We start from the raw sequence: 26,261 nt of genomic DNA, 5'->3' as shown, positions 1-26,261 counted from the left end.
CTGAGCGGCCTTTAAGATTATGTTTATATAGGACTAGTTTTACTGTGGATATATATATTTTTGTACCTGTTTCCTCCAGCATCTTCACAAGGTCCATTGCTGTTGTTCTGGGATTGATTTGCACTTTTCGCACCAAAGTATGTTCATCTCAGGAAGGAGACAGAACGCGTCTCCTTCCTGAGCGGTATGACGGCTGCGTGGTCCCATGGTGTTTATACTTGCATACTATTGTTTGTACAGATGAACGTGGTACTTTCAGGCATTTGAAATTGCTCCCAAGGATGAACCAGACTTGTGGAGGTCTACAATTTATTGTCTGAGGTCTTGGTTGATTTCGCTTGATTTTCCCATGATGTCAAGCAAAGAGGCACTGAGTTTGAAGGTAGGCCTTGAAATACATCCACAGGTACACCTCCAATTGACTCAAATTATGTCAATTAGCCTATCAGAAGCTTCTAAAGCCATGACATCATTTTCTGGAATTTTCCAAGCTGTTTAAAGGCACAGTCAACTTCGTGTATGTAAACTTCTGACCCACTGGAATTGTGAAACAGTGAATTATAAGTGAAATAATCTGTCTGTAAACAATTTTTAGAAAAATTACTTGTGTCATGCACAAAGTAGATGTCCTAACCGACATGCCAAAACTATAGTTTGTTAACAAGACATTTGTGGAGTGGTTGAAAAACGAGTTAATGACTCCAACCTAAGTGTATGTATATTTCCGACTTCAACTGTATATAAGATGTTATAGAGGACAAAATCTGCAAGCCATGTGTGTAGCTAGCTTGCTACCTTGATTTCTGTCAGATGTGCAGGAGAATAAGGGATTACATCCTTGAGTAAATCTAAAAGGTCTAGTTCCATTAGGAAAAGGAGGTCGGGTGCATTAGGTCTGGGTCTGAACACAGTCATCCAGATAGACACTCAGAGAGCAGTAGGGGACATGAGTGCAGACAAAGCAGGCACCCTAATGCACAGGCTCTAAAAAAGTGCCACTGTGATTTCTCTTTAACTCTGTATAGCATCTTGGGTCTTGGCCACATTCAAATCCCGAAGCCTTCTTGAGGCATTTCTAGTTAATCGTTAACCCTCTATTCTATAATTACTAGAAAGACCCTGGCTGACATTTTGACCGTTGATATTTCAATAGTATAAATATTCCATAATAAATAATGAATGCATTTATTATGTTAAAATAGGCCATAAGAAACCTCAGGACACGAAATCTAAATTGTAATCAGTCCGAAAATGTATTGATTGATCCAGAAGTGCATAGATTGTAAATACTAAAATAAGAAGATGGTGCTTTTTCTGACTTCACAGCTTGGAATAGCTCATTATCCCAATCTCTCTCAGACCAGCTTGAGCACATCCAAAAGTGTGCTTGCCGCATCATCCTGGGCACTGCATATGTGAGGTACACCGATGCACTGGAGACACTGGCACTGCAAACACTTGAAGAGCAAAGAGAGCAGCTGTGCCTGGATTTTGCAATCTCTCTCTACAAGTCCCCCTTCCGTGACTGGTTAGTTGCTTGTCTAAGTTTCCAATTCTAAAATCTGCATATGCGCATTTTCCCACCAGAGTTGTGTTCCCATCAAATTGACTTGTTGTGGATAAAAGTTGTGCGTGATGACGTTGTGTACATACAAAGCACTGTTAACCTTAAATTTCCATGTACCGAATAGAAAGCAAGAGTTTTTTTCTACCAATGCTTTTGTTACAAAAACTGTTGCAATAAATAGCATACTTGCCCAATCTGGTTTTGGCTTATGCCCTCTAGACAACAGTTCACTGATAAAGTGGACATGGTAGGTTATATTGATGAGATATGGAAGAGCAAGACACTTTTTATTTGATAATTGCCAACCAAGAACCGATCATCATGCCACCAGCATTCAAATAATACCCATGATATTTATTTATTTATTGTAGGCCTACATATGACTTATGGAAATAGTGTACCACTTAAACAAGCTTTTAGTTGGTCCTTTCACAGTCATTAGGTGTTCCGCAAAAGCTTTCTTACCTCCAGAGTGGGGTGGTGGGCCACAGAGTAGGACCACTCCTTGGCCCTCACGAACCCTCACTGGACTTCGACTCTGTGTCTTGAAATTCTCCAAGTCTGTTTCAGAGAGACAAAAGGAATAGGCCAAAATGATCAAGCAGTATTCTACTGAATTTATGAAGCAATGGCAATAGCCATTATTGCCATTATCTAACCAAATATTGACATAGTAGTTAATCTATCATCGGTAGTGTGGAACACCATGCAGTGACTTGACATTATACAAATTGTTATAGCCCCAAACACAGGTCATGTCTTTTTGTCTAATACTCCCTTGAAACAGTGAGTCATTGATTATTCTAAGGACTACAATTTCATATTTTGGGACACAAATTTGATCTATATTCTTATATTAATATGTATCATCATTTGTTATTCTAGTTCCTATCTAATATATTGAGCATCTACCTCATTGGGTTAAATGGCAGTATCCGACACCTTTGGACAACTTTGAGAGACAATCATTTCTTCCCGTGTACTTACAGAACTGTTCAATCCCAAACACCTCCAGCATGCGGAAAGCCCTTCCTCAAGTATAAGTCACACATGAGTGATTTTAATTGAAAATTTGTATTGTTATCACTTTCTGTGTTTCATTCATTACTTTCCTCATTGCACACGTTCCAGCAACAATTAAATGGCTATGAGATTGAAATAGCATGTGTATGGCAACCAATTACTTCTTGACAACCTACTCGGGAAATAGGACAACAATCCACGTCTGTCTTTTCTCTGCTGTTGTTGCTCTTGTAGATTTCTAAGAGCCTATACTGCAAAATAGCAAACCAAAGTAACCAATAATGCCATAATCAAGAGAGAATGGAAATACAAAGAATAATAATGTACTGTAACATCTACTTCCCCATGAATACATGAACTTAATGAGAACACTGCCTCAATTAACAGATTCATTTGAATAATATTGGGGAATTATGTCACCATGTCTGTGTGATGCTTCAGGGACATCTGTGCCCCGCCTAAGCAAGATTTATGTGAAACACTTCTAGATCGATTCTAAGTCTTGAATACCATGAGTGATTAGTTCTGCTTTAGGAAGCAGTTTAAATTGGGAATTACAGAGCCCACTGATTTATTAAAAGTATAAAGAGGTCAGGTACAGTAATGAATGTCCTCAAGGCTATGCGATAACTTTGTTATAAAGGCCCGTTTTTCTTATTTCCCATATTCTTGAATTCCCCTTTAACCTGTAAACATACATTTAGACACTTAGATTGTTGAGGCAGTCCAGTTAAAAAAAATGTCTTTCTATGTTTTATCAGGTGCACAAGTATTCAGCATTTGAGAGGCATGATTAGGTGGATTTGGAAAACAACCAAATCTCAAGACGCCACTGAAATGACTTTGTTAAAGAAAGTCATTGCTATCATCAAAGTTATCTTTCCCTATCCCTTTCACAACATGAAGCGAGTGTCAGGTTAGTGCTTACAATCAACTATTGGCACATTGGATTTCTAACAACACGTCCTGTGTTTTCAGAACTAACGAGGTGTAAGAACTAACTGAACACGGTATATAATTCCAAAAATTATTAACATTTAAAATAAAACTCTCAAAGTGAGTATTAAAATAAATATTTATTTGACAAAGAATCCCTGAAACTAGGTGAAATCTGTATATGAGCAGTATTTCCCAATAGCACCTACCAACATTGCTACACCACCGTGAAGTGGGAAAAAACGGTCAATATTCTCATAGTGTGAAACGCAAATGAGCTGGACACACTAAGCCAGCCATGCCTGACAAACCAAACTGTTCTGCAACCCCTGGATTATTTTGTCAAGCCTATCAAAGACATACCTCTGTGTGCTTTTTCATTGCCTAATTCAAGCTATTTTGAGTGCTTTCAGGTCCATGAAATTGGATGTGAATTAGCATTTTGTGACTTAATGCAATGAATCAGAGGAGATTGAATCAAAAGAGAATGTGAGGAACTTTTGTTGTGGTGTGAACGAGAGCATTAACCAACAGTCATGGCTTGTCCTTCACAGTTATTTAATATTGAGTCATATTACTGTAGAAAGTACCACTCAAACCACTTTCATAGCCTAAAATGTAAATGTTATGGTATACCGCTTTGAATAGTTTATATGATATGATACTGTTCCCATCTCTTCATTAATCTATGTTCTACTTATTGAAAAAGTGAGCAACACACAATTTTGCAGTGAGCACTCAGAAATAAGTATGATATTACAAGACTGAGACACTTTACAGCAGGGATATTCAACTCTTACCCGATGAGGTCAAGAGGCTGCTGGTTTTCTGGTCAAACTGACAATTAACTGCGCCCACCTGGCATCCCAAGTCTAAATCTGTCCCTGATTACAACAAATGCTGTGGAACTGCCTTTGAGTTGCAGAATTGAGTTTGAGAAATGTACACTATGACATCAAAAACATTAATTGAGAAACTCTTTACAATTGCTCTCTAGCATTGTGTGATAAATTGCTGATATATTTTGGACAGGCCAAGACTGTGAGTGCTGTTCATTTCCCCACTCTGATTGCTATAAAACTAAATAAGGATGTAATGTTCCCTTGAGGCGAAAGTGTGGAAGTTATGAAAGGGACTTGATAGAAACGAAGGAAGGCATTTGTTAAAAACAAGAGATAGAATTCAGATCTACTTGTGAAAGGGATTGAATGTCAGACAGACACTGGAAAACAAATATGCAAATGATGTGCAATTGTGAGGCTGAACTAAAGAAGAGATATGAAATCTGATGCTCCTAAGATACAAGTGAATTGCATCCTGTGCAGTTTCTTAAATACAGTTGTTTCACCATTCAATAATTAAGCACAGAGCTAAACCCTAGCGATGATCTGGAAACAACATTGCATCTGGAGCATATCATGCGCATTCTCTTGGGTACATATTAAAAGGTTATTCCTGCAATATGGCAGTTACAATCTGTGGAGTAATGTTATATTTTACCACAGCAGAGTCGAGAGACTTTCAATTATAAAAATCCCAAAGAGATTACAGAATTCAATCTGCCCCTAGAACGAGTGAGATTATTCCAGTGCACACAACAGACGAGCAGAGGCTTTTAAAACATTTCACCACAGTATTGTCAGTGGAATCATCAACCTTTAAATGTTGTGATATTTTAAGCCCATATTAGATGGTGAGAGATTGTCCGCAGTTTATATGGCTCAGCCCACAGGCTGGTGGTGGATGAAGGGCTGCCATGCATCTCTAACACAATCACTCTTTGTGCCTACATTTGTGCCTACATAAAAAAAAATATATATTTGTTCAATTTCACACATGTACAAATGTGCATTAATACGCATAGTGTGAATTGGAAATGTGTTTTTTTGCATATCCCTACTCCCCCTGAGACACCCTCAGAGAGTTGGATCACAGCCAGGGTCATCATTGTCCAGCAGCCCTGGAGCAATTAGGGTTAAGTGCCTTGCTCAAGGGCAAATTAACAGATTTTCACCTTGTCGGCTAAGGATTTGAACTAGCGACCTTTCGGGTACTGGCCCAACACTAGTATACCTGCCACCCTATATATGATATATGATATATTATATACGGATATCCTACTAATCTTGGTAACGCTGAGCCAGCAAAATACCAATTAAAAGACCAACTTCAGTAGCCACAAGAGCTTATGTGCCTATAACTTTATATTTTAAACCAATACTTTTCATGGTCCAACTGCATCATGTGCAACATCTACAGTGGATTCTAAAATGATTGACACCTTTGATAAAGATGAGCAAAAGTGACTGTATAAGATACATCATTCAAATACTGAGCTACAGCATATTGTATGCGTTATCAAGGTGAGGTATTGAAACGTACTGAAAACAGGGGTGTCAATAATTGTACTTGTCATGTCCTGATCTGTTTCCCCTGTTTCTTTTGTTTGTCTCCACCCCCTCCAGGTGTCGCTTATTTTCCCGAGTGTATTTATCCCTGCGTTTCCTGTCTCTCTGTGCCAGTTCGTCTTGTATGTTTTCAAGTCAAGCAGCATGTTTTCCCATGCTCCTGCTCTCTATTTATCTTTTGCTAGTCCTCCCGGTTTTGACCCTTGCCTGTTTTCTGGACTCCATTCCAGACTGCCTTACCATTCTGCCTGCCCTGACCTCGAGCCTGCCTGCCACTCTGTACCTCCTGGACTCTGAACTGGTTTTGGCCTTTTGCCTGTCCATGAACATTCTCTTGCCTACCCCTTTTGGATTGTTAATAAATATCAGACTCTAACCATCTGCCTCCTCTGTCTGCATCTGGGTCTCGCCTTGTGCCTTGATAGTATTATACTGAACAGAAATATAAACGCAACATTCAACAATTTCAAAGACGTTACTGAGTTACGGTTCATATAAGGAAATCAGTCAATTGAAATAAATTCATTAGGCCTTAATCTATGGATTTCACATGACTGGGAATGAAGATATGCATCTGTTGGTCACAGATACAGTACCTTAAAAAAAGGTAGGGGTGTGGATCAGAAAAGCAATCACTATCCGGTGTGACCACCATTCACCTCACGCAGAACGGAGGTTGTTGGTTGAGTCCTGTGGAATGTTGTCCCAATCCTCTTCAATGGCTGTGCGAAGTTGCTGGATATTGGCGGGAACTGGAACATGCTGTCGTACACGAGCACCCCAAACATGCTTAATGGGTGACATGTCTGGTGAGTACGCAGGCCATGAAAGAACTAGGAGATTTTCAGCTTCCAGGAATTGTGTACATGATAATGAATTACATGGGGTCATTCATTATCATGCTGAAACATGAGGTGATGGTGGCGGATGAATGGCACGGCATACTCACCAGATATGCCCCAACCATTGAGAATTGTGGGATGCTCTGGATCAACATGTACGACACCGTGTTCCAGTTCCCACCTATATCCAGCAACTTCACACAGTCATTGAAGAGGAGTGAGACAACATTCCACAGGCTACAATCAACAGCCTGATCAACTTTATGCAAATGGAGGCAAATGGTGGTCACACTGGTTTTCTGATCCATGCGCTTACCTTTTATGTATCTGTGACTAACATATGCATATCTGTATTCCCAGTCATGTGAAATCCATACACTCTTGGAAAAAAAATTGCTATCTAGAACTTAAAAGGGTTCTTCGGCTGTCCCCATAGGAGAACCCTTTGAATAACCCTTTTTGGTTCCAGGTAGAACCATTTTGGTTCCATCTAGAACCCTCTGTGTAAAGAACCAAAAATAGTTCTACCTGGAACCAAAAAGGGTTCTCTTATGGGGACAGCCAAAGAACCCTTTTGGAACCCTTTTTGTAAGTGTAGATTAGGGCCTAATTTATTTATTTAAATTGACTGATATCCTTATATAAACTGTAACTGATTAAAATCTTTGAAATTGCTGTATGTTGCATTTATATTTTTGTTCAATATATGTTATATCTTTGTTACATTACATCCTATTTTATAAAAAATCAAAGCCTCAAAGAGGGACAAAAAAGCACTCCAGGTGCTTCTGGTCTGGTCCAAGTCTTTTACAAATGGCATGATACAGACTTTCAAAACAGGCTTCTCCTCAATTCATTATTCCTCTGACTCGGCACCGTTCAATCATTCTGCAGGATTAATTAAGTTATACCAAGAGCAACAAATAAGATGGATGACACATCACCGCAGATACTTGTCCTTGTCAGTTGACAAAAGCCACAGGTCCCAGGTCAGAGCCAGGCAATGAACGAGACCAATCACAGTGACATACAGTGCAGGTCAGACCTCGAAAATTGGTAGGAAATATGAATATGATACACTGCCTGGTGTAGACATTTGGTGTCAGCGGTGGGATTCACATGAATATGATATACTGCTTTGTGGGGACTCGTGACTCAAATGCACCCATTAGAAGCCAGCTAAATACCCGGGGTGCTCTCACAAGGATCATCCCTAGGTCTGCTAAAAGGAAACAGACGTCAGAATTCAATCTGGATGCACCATCTGTTCTCAGAGGTTCATGCTGTCATTTTAGATGGGATGCCCGTCAGAGCAGAGGCCCTGAGTTTACCTTGCCATCAGAGATGCCGAAGACTTAAAATGTGATAGATGAAGACTGTAAAACATCAGTTATATAGCTGCTGTCAAGGCCCCCGACAATCACACCCTCTTCATCCCATACCTACCCTTTGGTAAAGCTGTTGCATTTAGGGCTGTTACGGTGACCGTATTACCTTCACACCGACAGTCACGAGTCATGACCGCAGTCAAATTCCACGTGACCATTGAGTAACAGTAACTAGACTTCTCCAAAACTGCGCTCTGATGCCGCTAATGGTCATTTGTAGACTACCAAACTAACCAGTCGCCAATGGCGTGGTACTCAGTGCTCTATTGTTCCTCTAATCCCTCTGGCATCAATGCAAATGCTTGAAAATCTAAATAAACACTTAATGAGAGCTTTGGCATTCAGAGTTTGAGCGGAATAAGATAACCTGTTGCACAGCGAGAGCCAGATTCTTATAACTGGTTGATACATGAAATTTCCATAATCCCATGTTGCACTATATTTCTAAAGGCTATGCTATGCAATTGCGTGAGAAAACAGAGGTTTGATGGCCTCCATTAAAAAGAGAAGGGTCCTATCAGTTTTCAATAGACTATATTTATTGTTCAACTTTCCTAATATTGAGCACATTGCTTCGCTTTAAGACTGGAGTAGCCTACCTGACTGGCATGAAAATTAACTGCCGGGAAAAGCTTCCTCCATTTGCTATTCAAGTGCATATGAATTACATGTATTTCCCCCCCTGCCTGTGTTCTGACAGGTGCATGATAATGGCCCATTCTAAATCAAAACTAATTTCACACATATATTACTTAGTATACATAAAGACAAGATTAAATTGAGAATAGTCTGATGTGTGAGAATATTATCACTTGTGAATGATGCCCAGCGTGTGCAGTCCAAGGCAAGAAACATGCATTCTTTTGCGACTTTTTCAAATCATAGTCGCATGCATCATGTAGCCTAGCCCATACTGTAGGCCTATATGTTTTGATAAAGTTTGTATCACAACTAAAGTGGCCAAATAAGGCCTAGGACTCCTGGAACATGGTTGGAGAGCACATAGCCTACAGAGTCTAATGAAACATGTGTTCTTATAAGCCCAGTCATTGCTCAATCGACCTGTGAAAACAGACTTATGACTCGCCACTATTTAAAAAAGGATCCCATCTTTCTCGTGCTGCTATATTTATTACCAAATGAATCTGCTTTACAACCGACGTAGCTTACCTGGCATATTAAAAACGTAACGGCACGGAACCTCCATTCACTATTCGAGTGCAGGATATGGATGAAATGTTGTTTTTTAAATAAAAAATCATTCCACACATATATTAGTAGACTATGAGAATATTATCAAGTGCTTGTCAAATTGTGAATGAGAGACTGCGCAAGAAACAGAGCAGAGCTCATGCCTTTCATGCAACTTTAAAAAAATCATCATTAGAGTCACATCATGCAGCCTTAGAATGTATTAGAAATCAAAACATATAGCCTAAGGTTTGTATCACAACTAACGTTGCATAAATAACTGTAAATTAGGCATATAGGAGGACCTGTTTCAAATTAACACTTTGTTTACTGCTCAACACAGCACACTCCCTTGGAAATAATTTTGGGAAAATATCCTTTCTATTTTATTCAGCTATGTGGAATTGTATTCTTCTTACTATAAAATAACATAAAATAATGCCACGGGAATTCTAAGCAAATCTTGTCTGCTAAATGAACTAGTGTAGCCCACAGCGATACAGCACAGCCAGATCACGGCTTAACATAAGGATGACTCAGAATATGCTATTCTGTTCTTCTGAAATAGGCTACATTTTTTTCTTCATATCACAATGTTTCTTTAGATCTACCTAAAATAAATAATGGTATTATTGTGATGGTGTAAACTATATTAAATGGATTTATTAGATTTTTTGAAATGCAGATGTTCCAAAGGTCCGCATCAGTGGCTTGTAAACTATGCCTGGAAGCCCAGAGAGGCTAAACGTTATTATGTTAATTAACTGTCATTTACCGTGAGACCGGCAGTTATTTGCATGACAGTGACCGGTTGACAAAATGTCATGATCGCCACATCCCTAGTTACATCTCCTATCACACAGATGTCCCAAGCCCCTGTTTAAGCTGGATTAAAGGATCAACTTAGTGACATAATCATGGTTTGCTAATGACTGATGCTTTGTGATAGAATCCACTGCCTTTTTCCTTGGACTGAGAAATATTCCATTTAAACCTTTACTGTATTAAGAGGAAAACTTACAAGCTATATGTAGACTAGCTTCTCTGCTGACGATGGTGCCGAAAGAGTTGGTTGCCAGACACTGGTAGATCCCGACGTCCTCCTCTTTGTTCAGATGGCTGATGCGTAGGTTGCCCCCAGTGAGGGCATAGCGTGACCCTGATCTAGGTACAATGAAGGAGTCATTCAGCTTCCACCTGAAAAAGCAAGAGCATTAAAAGGATGAGTTGACAAGAGAACGGTAGGGAAAGTCCACTAGCATGTACAGAATGAGCCTTATATGTGTATGAGTGATCTCATCATAATGCCTGGAAATATTACATAAAGTAAAACATTCACAAGTGTGGGCTACATATTGTAAGCACACAAAAGCAACGACAAACTGGAACAGGTTACTAGACACAGAACACCTTAAATATGAAGAAAATATACAATCCTCAGAGTTACGGACTGACCGGTCAATCCGGGACATGTATTAAATGCAAATTGACCTTACATGCTAAAAACACATCATATATGTATAGTATTTGGCTAAATGACTAGAAAACACAAATGCGCAATAAACATTGTCTATCAATGTTTTAAGCGATTTTCAATTGAATTTCAAAGTTAGAGACACCTAAAGAACGACTTTATTCCCGACGTTTTCATATTATCGGAGGTGTGTATGATCATGTTCACAACTATCCTATTATTAGGCTGCACAATCCCCAGTGCCACAAACACAACATATCCTATTGCCCAACTCTCGTGTTTCCTTGAAGGTTGCCCAGTTCTGGTTCATTATGCATGTGATCCATACAGTCAGATAGCATAATCACACACTTTCATCATGATCAAATTGCAATCACAATCCAAGACAAGGCAAATTTGTGGCAAATTCCAAATTAAAACAAACGACACAAGGCCCTGTGCTTGTCGCTCCAAACAACACTGAATATAATTGATGTGGGATGTAATCAGTGAGAGACATTACTCATTTGCAACCATAATTCATTTTCATTAAATTCCTTTCACGCCTTGCTCAATTTAAACATGGGATGAGACCAAAATCAATGGCTGTAAATACTGTCATAATTTTATTTTCCAGCGACACCTCAAAAGCAACCAGACCTCCCTGCTCAATAATAATCCCAAGTGGGAGGCCCTGGGACAAGAATTGTAACCTATTCCTAAACCAATCACAATGATTTTCAAACGCTACATGGGGATGTAGCCTATAGCCTACCTAATGAGAATGATAAACCAATTTCTTTAAATTAACCTTTATTCAACCAGCAAAAGACCCTTGAGGACAGAAATCTATTTTTCAATGGGGACCTGGAAAGTCAACAGGAAGTAGTCAGCGTGTAAATACAACACAAGAGCACAATACGATACATTAAAAACAATCAAAGGTCAACAACATTTTCCCCTTTCGATGCTTTAAACTCAGCAAGCGATACCCTCTCCTCCAGTTTAAAGTATTTTGCAGCTCGTTCCAACACCAAGGAGCATTATACGAAAATTATAGTTTTCCCATTTCAGTTCTGGCCTTAGGAACCGTGAAAGATTGTAGCAGTTGAGAACGGGGACTATACGTTTGTGATTACCTTTTTAGTGAGGGGGACAGGTAAAAAAGCAATAGTCCAAGCAATGCTTTGTACACAAAGATGTACTGTACCAGTGCTTCAGCATTCGTGTAGGAAGAGAGGGCCACTTCACCATATAGATCACAGTGATGGGTGAGTGATCTTGCATTCGTTATAAATCTAAGCATCCTGTGATACACAGTGTCCAGTATCTTAAATCTGCTGGCTGAGGCTTGCATGTAAACAATATCACCATAATCTAGCACAATATCACCATAATCTAGCACAGATTTGTTTTAAAGTCCCTTGGATAACCCTACGCTAACCCTATAATAACAGTCCTTTTGATTAAGGGTAATGCGATCAAAGACATTGAATACAGAACAACGCTAGGGGCAATCTGGGATTCAAACGAGAACAAAGCGGTCACCTTAACACTTTTTGGGTGAACAGTTGTTAAGATGTTTGGACATTTTGAGTAATGTAGGGTTGTGGTCAATTCAGTTGAATTGGAAAAATCTGAGCAACTTTCAGTTCATTTTCTGAATTTCCTGAATTAAAAGCTGAATCTACCCCAACCCTGAAGTCTTGCCTGTGCTTCACAATAATTTGCTACAGTAAGTTAGAAAATCTATTCTTCCTGAATCACTGTGCAACATGAAGAGAATTACTGTATTGCTCATCTTCACCATTTTTTTCCTTCTAGATTTGGATTAATTTTGATGATCAAAAGTTACAGAACCTATTCAAATACAGTTTGACCGCACCTCAAAACTGTTAATAATGAACACAAGAGAAGTGCATCAAGTTAATCCCAACAGTTTGATGTCAAGGAGAGAGAAAATGAACAGAGAGGAGAGCAAACAAAGCCTAACAAGAAAAGCTATCTTTGTGTCCATGAGGAGCTCTTGAGAAATAGCTTTCAAAGACAGGGATAAGGCACAATTAGATTGAATATTAGATCATTTTGTGCTGATTGGAATTCCACAACTCCTTGAGTCAAATAAGCCTGAGGTTTCCATTTCTGAGACACAGAGACACGGAGACACGGAGACACGGAGAGGGAGAGGGAGAGAGGAGGCCTATTCAGTGGAGCGGTGCCTAACGGCAGATTGGCTGATTAGATAGATTTATTGATTTGGTTTTGCAGCTGGAATGGCTCCAGACTAGACAAATCAAGGGGCCACGGTGACAACTCAGAGGGGGCTTTCAGTGACAGCGGTCGAGGAGTAGTCTTAAGTATGTCTTAAATTAATGTGTCCTTGGCGCCTCCTGAAAAAGAGCTGCTCTATTCTCAGCTCTAAGGACCCATTTGATGTACTATGATGCAGACTGAGTGAAGGACTCTTAACTTTTCAAAACTAATTTCATACACTGGAACAGGTTACTTCAATGTGGTGTGTGTGTGTGCATGCATGCGAGTACACTCTGCACACACACACACAGGTGTACGACTTCAATGTGAGTTGAAGACAGAATTATTAGGTTCCCATCTTTTAGGCTGGTGTCGGAGGCTGCATTGTAGAAACAGATTGCTTAAGTATTCTATCCAGTGGAAGTGATAAGATCTTGTACATTCATTTCAATTTGTGCCCATTAGGCATAACACCCAGGATCTTCAAGCTACATTAACAGCCAAATACGCTGATGTTATGAGGGATCGTTTCAACCTATTGCATATTAAATGCTTGGCTTTGCAATTTGCATTTAATTACAGTGACAAGAGTACAACAGCCGTCGTTGTTTGATAGATTGAAAATTAATAGCTTATGCAACTGATGCTCTTTAAAGCAAATCATAATTTGTCATCCGTTTTAATTTGTCATCACTTAAGCTGGTGATCAACGGGGCATCAATACATTCCTAGGACAATGCACTGGGGACAACTCCCGGAGAGGGACAATACACAATACGCAGAGTTTGACAGTGAAGTCCAAACCCTCTGGTCACAAACTAAATTAATCTATGTTGTTTCTACGTAAAAAAAACAAATAAACAATGTGATGATGTTGAATCAACGTGGGAAACAAAGGAATTTCGGGAATGTTTCTCTTTCTTTCACCCAACTTTTATTAACCTAAATCCAATGACATGGTTCAAATTCCTGATTTCCTTTTCAAATATCAATTATCTTGGGTCATCATTAGGCAACAAACAGGGAAAAAAGACAGACAGGGTGGAAATTTGCCTGATAACTTGAATTTAAATTTGAATAACTTGAATTTCAAAGCCATCGGTTTCTGGGGCAAATCAAAATGGTCAGAATGGGGGGCAAAGCAAATCCAAACTCATCGTGCAGAAGAAACGCTAGTGGGTGTGGCGTTTGGCTGGAGCAATGTGGATGTTATCCTGACTACCCATCAGGTTAGGTGGATGGGTAGTCAGGCTAGGTGGATGGGTAGTCAGGCTAGGTGGATGGGTAGTCAGGCTAGGTGGATGGGTAGTCAGGCTAGGTGGATGGGTAGTCAGGCTAGGTGGATGGGTGGTCAGATTAACTGGATGGGTAGTCAGGTTAGCTGGATGGGTAGTCAGGCTAGGTGGATGGGTAGTCAGGCTAGGTGGATGGGTAGTCAGGCTAGGTGGATGGGTAGTCAGGCTAGGTGGATGGGTAGTCAGGTTAGGTGGATGGGTAGTCAGGTTAGGTGGATGGGTAGTCGGGTTAGGTGGATGGGTAGCGAGGTTAGGTGGATGGGTAGCGAGGTTAGGTGGATGGGTAGCGAGGTTAGGTGGATGGGTAGCGAGGTTAGGTGGATGGGTAGCGAGGTTAGGTGGATGGGTAGTGAGGTTAGGTGGATGGGTAGCGAGGTAAGGTGGATGGGTAGCGAGGCTAGGTGGATGGGTAGCCAGGCTAGGTGGATGGGTAGTGAGGTAAGGTGGATGGGTAGTGAGGTTAGCTGGATGAGTAGTCAGGTAAGGTGGATGGGTAGTCAGGTTAGGTGGATGGGTGGTCAGATTAACTGGATGGGTAGTCGGGTAAGGTGGATGGGTAGTCGGGTTAGGTGGATGGGTAGTCGGGTTAGGTGGATGGGTAGTCGGGTTAGGTGGATGGGTAGCGAGGTTAGGTGGATGGGTAGTCAGGTTAGGTGGATGGGTAGTGAGGTTAGGTGGATGGGTAGTCAGGTTAGGTGGATGGGTAGTCAGGTTAGGTGGATGGGTAGTCAGGTTAGGTGGATGGGTAGTCAGGTTAGGTGGATGGGTAGTCAGGCTAGGTGGATGGGTAGTCAGGTTAGGTGGATGGGTAGTCAGGTTAGGTGGATGGGTAGTCAGGTTAGGTGGATGGGTAGTCAGGTTAGCTGGATGGGTAGTCAGGTTAGGTGGATGGGTAGTCAGGTTAGCTGGATGGGTAGTCAGGTTAGGTGGATGGGTAGTCAGGTTAGGTGGATGGGTAGTCAGGTTAGGTGGATGGGTAGTCAGGTTAGGTGGATGGGTAGTCAGGTAAGGTGGATGGGTAGTCAGGTAAGGTGGATGGGTAGTCAGGTTAGGTGGATGGGTAGTCAGGTTAGGTGGATGGGTAGTGAGGTTAGGTGGATGGGTAGTGAGGTAAGGTGGATGGGTAGTGAGGTTAGGTGGATGGGTAGTGAGGTAAGGTGGATGGGTAGTCAGGTTAGGTGGATGGGTAGTGAGGTTAGGTGGATGGGTAGTCAGGTTAGGTGGATGGGTAGTGAGGTAAGGTGGATGGGTAGTCAGGTTAGGTGGATGGGTAGTCAGGTTAGCTGGATGGATAGTCAGATAAGGTGGATGGATAGTCAGGTTAGCTGGATGGATAGTCAGGTTAGCTGGATGGGTGGTCAGATTAACTGGATGGGTAGTGAGGTAAGGTGGATGGGCAGTCAGGTTAGCTGGATGGGTAGTCAGGTTAGCTGGATGGGCAGTCAGGTTAGCTGGATGAGTAGTCAGGTAAGGTGGATGGGTAGTCGGGTTAGGTGGATGGGTAGTCGGGTTAGGTGGATGGGTAGTCAGGCCAAGGTGGATGGGTAGTCAGGCCAAGGTGGATGGGTAGTCAGGCCAAGGTGGATGGGTAGTCAGGCCAAGGTGGATGGGTAGTCAGGCCAAGGTGGATGGGTAGTCAGGCCAAGGTGGATGGGTAGTCAGGTTAGGTGGATGGGTAGTCAGGCCAGGTGGATGGGTAGTCAGGCCAAGGTGGATGGGTAGTCAGGTAAGGTGGATGGGTAGTCAGGTAAGGTGGATGGGTAGTCAGGTAAGGTGGATGGGTAGTCAGGTAAGGTGGATGGGTAGTCAGGTAAGGTGGATGGGTAGTGAGGTTAGGTGGATGGGTAGTCAGGTTAGGTGGATGGGTAGTCAGGTTAGGTGGATGGGTAGTCAGGTTAGGTGGATGGGTAGTCAGGTTAGGTGGATGGGTAGTCAGGTTAGCTGGATGGGTAGTCAGGTTAGCTGGATGGGTAGTCAGATAAGGTGGATGGGTAGTCAGGTAAGGTGGATGGGTAGTCAGGTTAGCTGGATGGATAGTCAGATAAGGTGGATGGATAGTCAGGTTAGCTGGATGGATAGTCAGGTTAGCTGGATGGATAGTCAGGTTAGCTGGATGGATAGTCAGGTAAGGTGGATGGATAGTCAGGTAAGGTGGATGGATAGTCAGGTAAGGTGGATGGGTAGTCAGGTAAGGTGGATGGGTAGTCAGGTTAGCTGGATGGATAGTCAGATAAGGTGGATGGATAGTCAGGTTAGCTGGATGGATAGTCAGATAAGGTGGATGGATAGTCAGGTTAGCTGGATGGATAGTCAGGTTGATTGGATGGATAGTCAGGTAAGGTGGATGTAGTGAGGTTAGGTGGAACTTTAAAATGCTAAACATTTTAAAGTGGTTTCCGCCCTAATAAACATGAGCCCTAATGAATATGACCCCATAGCAAGCTGTGTTTGGCAATAGCGGTAGATGTGATGTGACATTATGGTAGTTTGGGTCTCTAAGGTTTAATTTGAATTGATTTATTATTGAATATTAAAACAAACAATCTACCTGAGGTGAAACCGCTCAACATTTACATTACATTCAGTTATCTAGCAGACACTCCCATCCAGAGCAACCCACAGGAGCAAACAGGGTCAAGGACCCCGCCCAAGGGCACGTCAACAGATTTCCCACCAAGTCAAATCGGGTACCCGAACCAGCAACCTTTAATGTTAATTGCTCTACTATAAGCAGCCTCCAATGTCATTTTAGAGAATTTGGCAGTATGTCCAACCGCAGACCACGTGTAACCACAGCAGCCGAGGACCTCTACATCCGGGTTCTTCATCTGCGGGATCGTCTGAGACCAGCCTCCCGGACAGCTGATGAAACTGTGGGTTTGCACAACCAAAGGATTTCTGCACAAACAGGGAAGCTCATCTGCGTGCTCGTCGTCCTTACCAGGGTCTTGACCTGACTGCAGTTTGATGTCGTAACCAACTTCAGTGGGTGAATACTCACCTTCGATGGCCACTGGCATGCTGGAGATGTATGCTCATCCGTGATGTATGCTCACGGATGAATTACGGTTTTAACTGTACCGGGCAGATGTGGGCGTTGTGTGGGCGAGCGGTTTGCTGATGTCAACGTTGTGAACAAAGTGCCCCATGGTGGCGGTGGGGTTATGGTATGGGCAGGGATAAGTTATGGATAGTGAACACAATGGCATTTTATCGATGGCAATTTGAATGCACAGAGATACCGTGACGAGATCCTGAAGCCCATTTTTTTGCCATTCATCCACCACCATCACCTCGTGTTTCAGCATGATAATGCACGCTCCATGTCGCAAGGATCTGTTCACACTTCCTGGAAACTGAAAATGTCCCAGTTATTCCATGGCCTGTATACTCACCAGACATGTCACCCATTGAGCATGTTTGGGAAGATCGACGTGTACGACAGCGTGGTCCAGTTCCCGCCAATATCCAGCAACTTCACACAGCCATTGAAGAGGAGTGGATCAACAGGCCAAAATAAACAGCTTGATCAACACAATGCAAATGAGATGTTTCTCGCTACATGAGGCGGTATCTGGTGGTCACAACAGATACTGACTGGTTTTCTGATCCACACCCCTAGCTTTTTTAAAGGTGACCAACAGATGCATATCTTTATTCCCAGTCATGTGAAATGCATAGATTATATAATTTATTTCGATTGACTGATTTCCTTATATGAACTGTGACTAGGGAAAAACATTGAAATTGTTGCGTGTTGCGTTTATATATTTGTTCAGTGTATATCCAAATTATTTCCAGATTTCGTTATTGACAAATGGATTCGAAAAGTACAGTAAAGGTCAAATGCACATAAAATCAACAGTATAATCTTTGAATTCAATCTTGTTTCAGGTGAACGGCTTTTGCTCTAATCTTTGTTCTTAGAATTTCCCTAAAATCTCCAAACTGTTCTCTTTCAATTGCTACCATGGACATGCACATGCTTCTTAAATTATTTAATTGAAAAACCTTTCAATTTGTCCCTGTCCATATAGGCAAATTCCCCATCGTGTAAAGGGTTAAAGTAACCCATGGTAAAATGTGAGATATCATAAAATATGTTTCCATTTATCTCATTAAGACTAACCTGGATTAAAAAAAGTGAAATGTACACTGTATATACCCTGCCAAAACCAAACTTGAAGGAACGGTGACAGCTGGTACCTGTAGAAGGGAGGTGGATGTCCCTGGGCCTCACAGCTGAACACCACCTCTCTGCTGGTCTCAGTGGGGTGGACGGGAAACACCACACTGCCTGGTTGTTTGGTGAACACAGGCCTCAGCAGGACGTTGTTTCCTGCCAGGAGGAGAAACAACAACATTATCTAGAAGGTGGGATGGTCTGAATGGGGGGGAGAATAAAGCTGTGATGTAGCCCATCAGCCTGAAAAAGTGCCTGTTATTATGATTTTTGACCTAAATTATAATTTATTCATCAGCTATTTGTCTGCTGTCCCATTTCACAGACACCGGTTACAGAATAGTTCAGTGGAATGGCCCATCAATCAAAACACACACTTGAAAAAAACACACACAAAAAACACACCTGTTACAGTTCCATATCAATCGTAGCATGAAAAGTCAGAAACCAGTTTGAATTGAGTAGGGTCCTGAGCAAAAGAGAATAGCTGCTGACAAAACTGTACCACCACGTACAATAGTTGGTGTGACACTCATTTCTAAACTACACTGCATGGAGGGCATCATGTTTGTCCACTACAGTATGCCACTAATCCCATATAAATGATCTCTCTCATGGATGATGCACATTAAACAAAGTTTTGAAACAAATGCCACAACAACTTTGGGAGTAAGATGGTCTCTTTTGAACCTAAAAGCATTTGCTTGCAAAATTAGGTTGATGTGGAAGAAAATGTTTTTGGAAACAAAAAGAAAACAATAATGTGAAGGACCATGGTTGTCATCTGCCATGTTTTATGAACTTCTGCACCGCGAGAAAAATACTGTAATAACTGAAATGGAGCTATGTGTTTTAGCCCACATCAACACAATTAGCAGCTCATAAAAATTATTTCCTTACAGAAGATTGAGGCAAAGAGAGTTTGCTAAATAAAGGACAGCAGATTAACAGTTTTTGTACTTGGTATATCAGGGCTGTATTGTACCTTAAAACGTGAAGTATACGAATGTAAATAGCCTACAGTCCCCGGTAATCTCTTAAAAACCATGAGTGGGTTTGACAGTGCAATTAACATGATTTGAAAAAAACTTATTTTGATGTCGGAAAAACATGACATTCTTTCCATAGTTACATAAATATATTTCAATGCCATCTCTTACATAAATGTATTAATGCATAACGCTCTGTTAACACTGACACAACAAAGAACATGGGGCGTCTACCGTATTCTACTATGACATTTCTTTTGCAGCTCATTAGGAAAGCCCTATTGAGTGAATGTAACTGCTGCAAAAACCTACAGGATCTGAACAGCAAAGGAATGACCTGTGGGACTACGGCAGACAACACTTCTTTGAAATAAACATGTCTCTTTCCTCTAGGAAGGAGAATACATTTGCCTTTCTGAGGATACATTTGCATTTTCTCAGAACAGCAGAAAGGTAGGAACACGAGGTAATTTGTGTGGGGAAGAGATACTGTATTCCAGTCTCAGGGTGTTCAGGTTTATTCCCGGGACTCAGAATAACTCTCAGAGAGAGAAGGCTGTTTGACGGGGATCTTGTGTGCACCGATTGTTCTTCTCCTCAAGGATAAACACGTTTGAGAAAGTTACACAAAATGGAAGACAGCCTAATTATAGTCTTTGTTAGATAAGCCTTGTTCCCTGAAGCAGAGCTGAAGTTGATTGATTACCAGAGGACACTTCTTACAGAAAGCTCCATACAAGCACAAACACATACTGTACACAAACACGTAACCATGTGAGCCCCCGGTGAACATAATCATGAAATGAATCGACATTTGCTTCAGAGGGAGTGAGTGAACGTGTTGATAAATGACTTGGCTAATCGATGCACACATGTTGCCGCAAGAGGACAGAGATAAAAAAAAAACACAGAGAATACACACTCAGAGTACAGTAGCTGTAAAACGTAAAAGATGCACTCTGCTTCACTAATTAGGATGACCCCTCATCTAGGCACTCATGCGTGAGAAGTTATCAATTAACACAAGTCCTCCAATCGGGGAGAGAATGGTAGGAATATAATACAAATATTAAAATAATAAAAAGGGAGCAATGCTATCTGTTATCTGATAGAATTTTAATTCAATCAATCAATCAAATGTATTTATAAAGCCCATTTTACATCAGCTGATGTCACTATACAAAAACCTAGCCTAAAACCCCAAACAGCAAGCAATGCAGATGTAGAAGCACGGTGACTAGGAAAAACTCCCTAGAAAGGCAGGAACCTAGTGTCACGTTCTGACCATAGTTCTTGTGTGTTGTGCTTGTTTTAGTGTTGGTCAGGACGTGAGCTGGGTGGGCATTCTATGTTTTGTGTCTAGTTTGTCTGTTTCTGTGTTCGGCCTAATATGGTTCTCAATCAGAGGCAGCTGTCAATCGTTGTCCCTGATTGAGAATCATATATAGGTGGCTTGTTTTGTGTTGGGGATTTGTGGGTGGTTGTTTCCTGTCTCTGTGTTTTCTATGCACCAGCTAGGACTGTATCGGTTTGCCACATTTATTATTTTGTATTTGTTAAGTGTTTATCGTTCGTATTAAACATGTTGAGCACTGGCTACGCTGCGTGTTGGTCTGATCCCTGTTTCACCCCCTCTTCTAGTGAAGAGAGGGAAGGCTGCCGTTACACCTAGGAAGAAACCTAGAGAGGAACCAGGCTCTGAGGGGTGGCCAGTCCTCTTCTGGCTGTGCCGGGTATAGATTATAACAGTACATGGCCAAGATGTTCAAACGTTCATAGATGGCCAACAGGGGCAAATAATAATAATCACAGTGCTTGTAGAGGGTGCAATTCTATCTACAAATGTCTATCTATCCCCTGAAATGTTTTTAATCTTTTTTTATTTTTATAAACTAGATATTTGCGTATGCATCATTGCATGCATAAGTTTACTCATAGTGAAGAAAAAAAACACATGCAGGCACCAACAAACCCACTGAACCATCGATAAAAAAGCAAGTATCAGCCTCTTATAACCTTGATGCTTATCCTGTTCTCTTAATCAATCCCAAAGTGGTTTCAGAGTGTAAAGTTAACTCAATTTCTATTCATTTAAATGGGAAATTAATCAGCGTAACTAATATGAGTCTTAACAGGTATGCCCAAGCTGAACCGAGCTGATCTTTGGCAACGCCATGGCAACCGTTCTGAAGAATAACTGTGGGATAATGAGATGGGATGGGATTGAGTTCTCGGGGCTGTGCCTGGGGGGTTAGTCCAAAGTGATGCAAACTCTGTGAAACTTCCCCGTTGCCCAACGGGAATTTATGTAGTAACGCAGTAGGGAGGTAGGAATAATTTCAATCTTGCTTTCTGGTAACAAAGAAAAACAAAAAGTTAAAAGTGCTGTGTTCCAGCGTTGTTTGACATGGATAATGTTTTTGGGGGATTTTGAGAAATAAAAATACTATTTAGGAGCTAAAACCGGTCATTCTCTAAAAGGAAGTTACACTGCATTTTTAAAGGTAGACTGGCTCAAAATACTTACGGGAAGTTTACTGCACAATGCCCCTAGACAGAGACAGAGGTCATTACGAAACTTTATTTTTTTAAAGCTAGCATCCCTCATTTCTCTCACCTGCTGCAAGATGATGATATGTGGCGGGGCTGAGGGCCAGAGACTACACAAGACCGGCATCAGCACAGGGGGAGAGCAAAAGGGTGCTTTGGAGGGCTGAAATATAAACTAATCTCAAATTCAATACGGGCTGACAGCAAATGAATTCAGTGAGCTTACCTCAGCATGAATAAACAGCCACATGGGAAGTCGACTGTGGGGGAGGTATTGGTCGTTTGTGAGGTCCCCAATCCATTCGCTTCAGCTTTGGGTTTTATGCATCAAATAAAAAAGCCAATCTTGCTTTTTAAAGCATCTCTTCCCTCTGTCCCGACAGATAAGATTCACCCTAAATGTCTCTCATTGAGGGGTTCCAAATGTTATTCTGAGGATGTAGGAAGGTTGGGGTGGGATGTACGAATTAGAGGTTCAGAGCAGTCTACCTGTACTGGAGACATTTGGGGCCAATTTCCTGAGGCCTTCACACAAACAACAAAATAATAAAACTTAATTATGATATTAACTTTGGCTAACAAGGGGAAGGAATAGAAGATGTCATGTGGGGGGAATAACAGATACTGTATCATCTGGATGGAATGACAGATATCATGTGGATGGAATGACAGATATCATGTGTTTCATGCTTGTCACGTGTGATTGCATTTTCACATTGATATCCAAATCACTCACGCACGCCATACTGAATTTAATAAAAGGAAATAGGGCCCATATACAGTATGTAATAGGAAGTAAATTATATTCTGGGAATATGCTATCAATATGCTTAATACTATGTTGTTTGGGGGAAAGAAAACATTGATCAAATCCATCTCCGCACAAGGAATGACAATTTAAAGCGTTGTTGATTTGCTCCATTAAATGTCTATATAAAGTCAAAACATATAGCTGCTGAAAATGCCATTTGTCATCTAATTACTGTAATAACCCTACCTTTTCATCCCCTACTTTGCTAAGAGGGTTATTTGTCATATATGAGTTGCCGTGGTCTATACTAATAGTAACATTTATCATTTTATTACTGTATATGTCCAACCATACTCCAAGGATGCATGATTATACTATTTGGGGATTTAATTTTGGGGTTTGACAGCAGAGAATATAGTTTTATGGATTCCTTGCCTTTGCTTGATAAATGGTCTAAGAAAAATCTGAAATAAATTGTTGCTTTATAGGAAATAAAAGTTGGATGAGGACCGATGGAAAAGTGTTGTACAACAGGGTGGGAGGAAAGCTGACTTCCTCATCAGCTATGGACTAAACAAAAGGGATGTGTTCAGTAGGGATAATTATTTTATTTTGCATTCCCTACTGAACATGACCCAGGACTACACACCACGTGGCCATGGTCAAATCCCAGTGTGCATTACAGACCTGAATTTAAATAGTAAAAAATACTTTTGTGTATGATTGAGCCTGTCTGGAGTGCCAGATGGGTGAAGTTTACACTTATGGTACTATTCCATTGGTTCCATTGCTCCAGGCAAGCACGCTCAATCAAGTTCAAAGTATTTGAAAGAAAACAAATACCATTGTAATCAGGAGAGGTGTGCAATACTAGAGCACCATGCTATAATGACAGTGAACAATGACAAACTTAACAACTCTTAACAGTCATATGGGTGAGTAGTTAAGGTGCCATTGTGAGTATTGTTATGACTATGTGAGTATTCTGGGTATTGTTGTGACTATTTGAGTATTGTGAGTATTGTTGTAATTATTAGAGCGGCCTTAAAAGCACAATATTTAGAAATCGCGTCGCCATTACCTGATTGCTAAAGTTCTCTCATGTTCACCTAATTTCAGTTTATGTGACAAAACACGCAATCTATAGTGTAGAGAATCAATGTACAATCTAAGCTGCTGTTAAATATATTTAACCTTTATTTAGGCAGGAAAGTCCCATTGAGACCAATGTCTCTTGTGCAATGAAGCCCTGCTTCACAAAACAGTAAACAATACAAAGTACATAACAAGGAGTTAGTGACACAATTACTACAAAGGCAGGAGTACAAAAAACACAAAAATCCCCAAACACAATAATAAAAAACACGCACATTCCTCAGAGAAGAGGTCATTTACCAATACTCTGAACTGCAGGAAAGGCACTTGGGGTCCAATTGAAGGGTTTTCTGAAATGTGTGTTTTAAAAGACAATTTATATCGATCCAAATGCCTAGGTATTTATGAGAAGGGACACGCTCAATTGGGCTGCATTCAATGTATTTAAATCTGTGGAGTTAATGTTGTGGGCGCTACATTGCAGTACCTGGCTCACTCTCTCACACTGTGTTCCTGTGCTCAATAGGGCATATGACCTTGAATATTAAAATGCTTATCAAGTCTCTCTTGGAATACTAAAACTTTGCACTTACCCACCTTACTCACTCATTCTGTGCTCCTCTGAAACACAGAGCACAGTTGAAATAGACCTCTCTGAATAATAAAGCTATGCTAGCTTTATTCCCAACCATACAGTCTACTTTACAAGCTATAATATTATATCTTATTATCCTGATTCTGTGTTCCTTGAATATCATCTTGATGATTATGTTCAACCCCCTAATCATTTCTAAAATGCCCTTCTAGCCAATCAGATTCATTAATTCTGTGGTTTCATGTTAATTACAGGTCACGTGCACACAAACAGTCAAGTCAGATCAGTTAACTAATTCACGCTCAGACATTTCGCATTTGCATTTTAGTCATTTAGCAGATGCTCTTATCCAGAGCGACTTACAGGAGCAATTAGGGTTAAGTGCTTTGCTCAAGGGCACATCGACAGATTTTCCACCTAGTCGTCCTAACGCTCCTAATCGCTAGGCTACCTGCCACCCATAAATCAAATGTGACACTTTCATAAATCAGAACTTTGCGCACTGCCACTAACAGCTTAAATCTACACTTATTTCTATAAATGTTTGATAAATGAGAGCCTACCTATATGTTTACATCCTAAACCAGGGCATATGTGATACAGTCTAATAGTGAAATGACTAATCCCAAGGTGAGTCACTGTCTCATTAGGCAACCACTGAAGTGCACTGGATATTGTGATGAGTGGCGCTAATTGCCGTGTAAGAACATGTGCACAATGCTGTTAAGCTCTTTAAAGCTATATTCCGGGATTTGAAAAACAAAATAATGTCAAACAAAAAACAGCTTTCCAAATCCCTGACTATAGCTTTACCAGCATATTCTAATTGCTCTAAATTCCAGCTGTGAAGGTGAGGGTGGGGGTGGAGGAGGTTGACAGTCTTATTCTCTCTTGAAACGACCAAAGATGTTGGATAATCATCCAGCAATTTAATCTATATTCATCTGGCAGTCAGTATCAAATACTGACAGCTACAAAGCTATAGCGTTTGACCCTGCCATTTTGTAAGTGAGAGAAATTAAGCCGCTTCATAGCCTCGTTAAAACAAGATCAATAGCAGGACTCTTGTACTACCAGCGTAGCCTCAATTAGGGTACCAATCGAGCTGTACTTTAAATGAATGACTGCGCACTCAAGCGCTAGATGAGACTTTCTTTTAGACTCACAACCTCGCTTTTCAATGGTTTTTTTTCTCCCCAACCAGGATTAACATAAAGAATAAAGAATGGTATCCATTATCCACATCTTAAGGACTTTAAATGTGTCTTCAGGTCAGAACGGTGAATGGAGGATGATGTCTGGGCACTGCATGAAAGCTTTGCATTACCTGTCCTATAACATACTAATGCCACATGTTCCCAATGTCAATGCTCCATGCCCTTGATGATTGCGAAAAAAAAAGGACGACAACTTCCAAGCAACATCATTGGCAAGGCTAAAGAATCATTTCTTAAGGTGCTTACCTGCAAGGAACTCCGCAAATGATAGCAGCATCATCAGTTTCCATAGCAACTCCATTTTAACTGTCTCAGGTTAATATAGGCTCACATCCAACAACAGGTGTGCAGAATCCTGGCTTTGTCCTTTCCGGCACCTTTTCTGGCCTTTGGTCGGCACGAAAAGAATAGAGGGGAGGAAAGCGAGAGGGAGAGAGAAAGAGAGAGGACATTAGACATTCAGAATCAGTGGCCACTGGCTAGTCACAGTGTTTTATATCACGGGGACAGTAATTGTCCACGTTC

The 26,261-nt window shown here is 41.0% G+C and overlaps 1 protein-coding gene across 1 annotated transcript in view; it reads right to left on the bottom strand.

Annotated features, from left to right (window-relative positions):
* Window positions 1–26,037, bottom strand: part of LOC120058912 (contactin-4-like) — a 92,453-nt gene extending 66,416 nt beyond the window's left edge. Inside the window, exons 1-4 of the mRNA XM_039007661.1 lie at window positions 25,983–26,037; window positions 18,563–18,695; window positions 10,377–10,552; window positions 2,033–2,128 (exon numbers count right to left, since the gene is read on the bottom strand). Coding sequence (XP_038863589.1) covers window positions 2,033–2,128; window positions 10,377–10,552; window positions 18,563–18,695; window positions 25,983–26,037 — 460 coding nt within the window. The remainder of the gene's footprint in view (window positions 1–2,032; window positions 2,129–10,376; window positions 10,553–18,562; window positions 18,696–25,982) is intronic.
* Window positions 26,038–26,261: the final 224 nt, after the last annotated feature.

This window comes from Salvelinus namaycush, chromosome 14, assembly GCF_016432855.1.
Source record: "Salvelinus namaycush isolate Seneca chromosome 14, SaNama_1.0, whole genome shotgun sequence".
NCBI classification, from domain to species: Eukaryota; Metazoa; Chordata; class Actinopteri; order Salmoniformes; family Salmonidae; genus Salvelinus; species Salvelinus namaycush.
Note: the sequence above shows the minus strand (reverse complement) of the source record. Positions and strands in the feature narration are given on the sequence as shown.